This window comes from Mandrillus leucophaeus, unplaced genomic scaffold (assembly GCF_000951045.1).
Source record: "Mandrillus leucophaeus isolate KB7577 unplaced genomic scaffold, Mleu.le_1.0 Scaffold42, whole genome shotgun sequence".
Lineage (NCBI taxonomy): Eukaryota > Metazoa > Chordata > Mammalia > Primates > Cercopithecidae > Mandrillus > Mandrillus leucophaeus.
In genome coordinates, this window is record NW_012104476.1 from 3,846,039 (window position 1) to 3,847,613 (window position 1,575).

Genomic DNA, 1,575 nt, shown 5'->3' on the forward strand with positions numbered 1-1,575 from the left:
CCCCCACCCCCACCTCCACCCAACAACAAACCCAAGAAGAAGGAAAAAGAGTAAGAGAAAGCACCCAAGGAATCTATTAAAAGACAGGAATTAGGCTGGGTGTAGTGGCTCACGCCGGTAATCTCAGCACTTGGGGAGGCTGAGATGGGTGGATCACCTGAGGTCAGTAGTTCAAGACCAGCCTGGCCAACACAGCGAAACCCCATCTCTACTAAAAAGACAACAATTAGCCAGACGTGGTGGTGGGCACCTGTAATCCCAGCTACTCAGGAGGCTGAGGCAGGAAAATCGCTTGACCCCGGGAAGTGGGGGTTGCACTGAGCCGAGACGCCACTGCACTCCAGACTGGGTGACAGAACGAGACTCCATCTCAAAAAACAAAAATATTTGGTAATTAGATCCTGTTTTGAATTTCTTTAAGATTCCTTATCTCATGAAAAAAACGATTAGTACAGCTGATAAAACTCTATGATGATATGTGGTTTTAAAATACCAAATGTTCAGTTTTCTAAAACAGCAATGAACCCATTTGAGATGGAATATTAAAAAGGTGAGTTCTCCAGCTTTTTGACACAGATCATTTTACAAATGTACTCTCCAAAATGCATCTGTTTCACTGCTGAAATAGTCTAACTGAAACTGGTAGCACATTTAAATTGAACAATACCTATCTAGGTATTTCCTAACAAAGTTGAGTCCTGGGGAGATGGAAAACAGAAAATTCTGAATAAATACCGACCTTTCTCACTAGGAGAGAAAGTCCAAAACCCAAGAAAGCTATATGACAAGCCACAGAGTGTTGCCCCACTCCACAAGGGCCAGCCAGCCCAGGAGAAGTCAGAACATACTGTACCTCTGCCATTTCTGGTGATTTAATCTCCTTGATTTTGAAGAAGTAGCCCAGGGTCAGAAAAGCTATGGCCATGGCACTCACGCTGATCATGAAGACCACCAGGGGAGGCCGACTGCTGATGTACACCTTCAGGTTCTCCAGGGGGTTGATGCTGAACATTATTCTGATCAGCTCCACCTGAAAGAAATTAATTAGAAGCCTTAAGGACTGACTTTCCAACAGGAAAGCTATGATTCTTTTGTTTTCTTTTGAGGTTTTGAGGGGGTGAGCTCGGCGGGATGGGCACTCATTACTGAATTTGAGAAACGTCTCATCATAACTTCATTCAAAAGACTAGAAGGAAAAAATGCTAAATGTTAATTGCCATTACCTCAAAGTGGCAGGATCCTGAATACATATTCTCTTTCAGTATGAATCTTCTAAATATTGTGTGTGTGTGTGTGTGTGTGTGTGTGTGTTTTAAAAAACAGGGTCTCTTGCTCTGTCACCCAGGCTGGAGTGCAGTGGTGTGATCATAGCTCACTGAAGCCTTGAACTCCTAGGCTCAAGCTATCCTCCCACCTCAGCCTCCTGAGTAGCTAGGACTAAAGGTATGTACCACTATGCCCGACTAATTTATTCCTTTTTTTTTTTTTTTTTTTTGAGACAGAGTCTCACTCTGTCATCCAGGCTGGAGCAATGGTGTAGTCTTGGCTCACTGCAACCTCTACCTCCTGGGTTCA

At 43.8% G+C, this 1,575-nt stretch overlaps 1 protein-coding gene across 1 annotated transcript in view; it reads right to left on the bottom strand.

Moving 5' to 3' along the window:
• The window catches only part of TMEM248 (transmembrane protein 248), a 46,447-nt gene that overhangs the window by 20,991 nt on the left and 23,881 nt on the right, over window positions 1-1,575 (bottom strand). Inside the window, exon 2 of the mRNA XM_011992899.1 lies at window positions 854-1,030. Within this exon, the coding sequence (XP_011848289.1) occupies window positions 854-1,012 (159 nt within the window). The 5' untranslated portion in view covers window positions 1,013-1,030. The remainder of the gene's footprint in view (window positions 1-853; window positions 1,031-1,575) is intronic.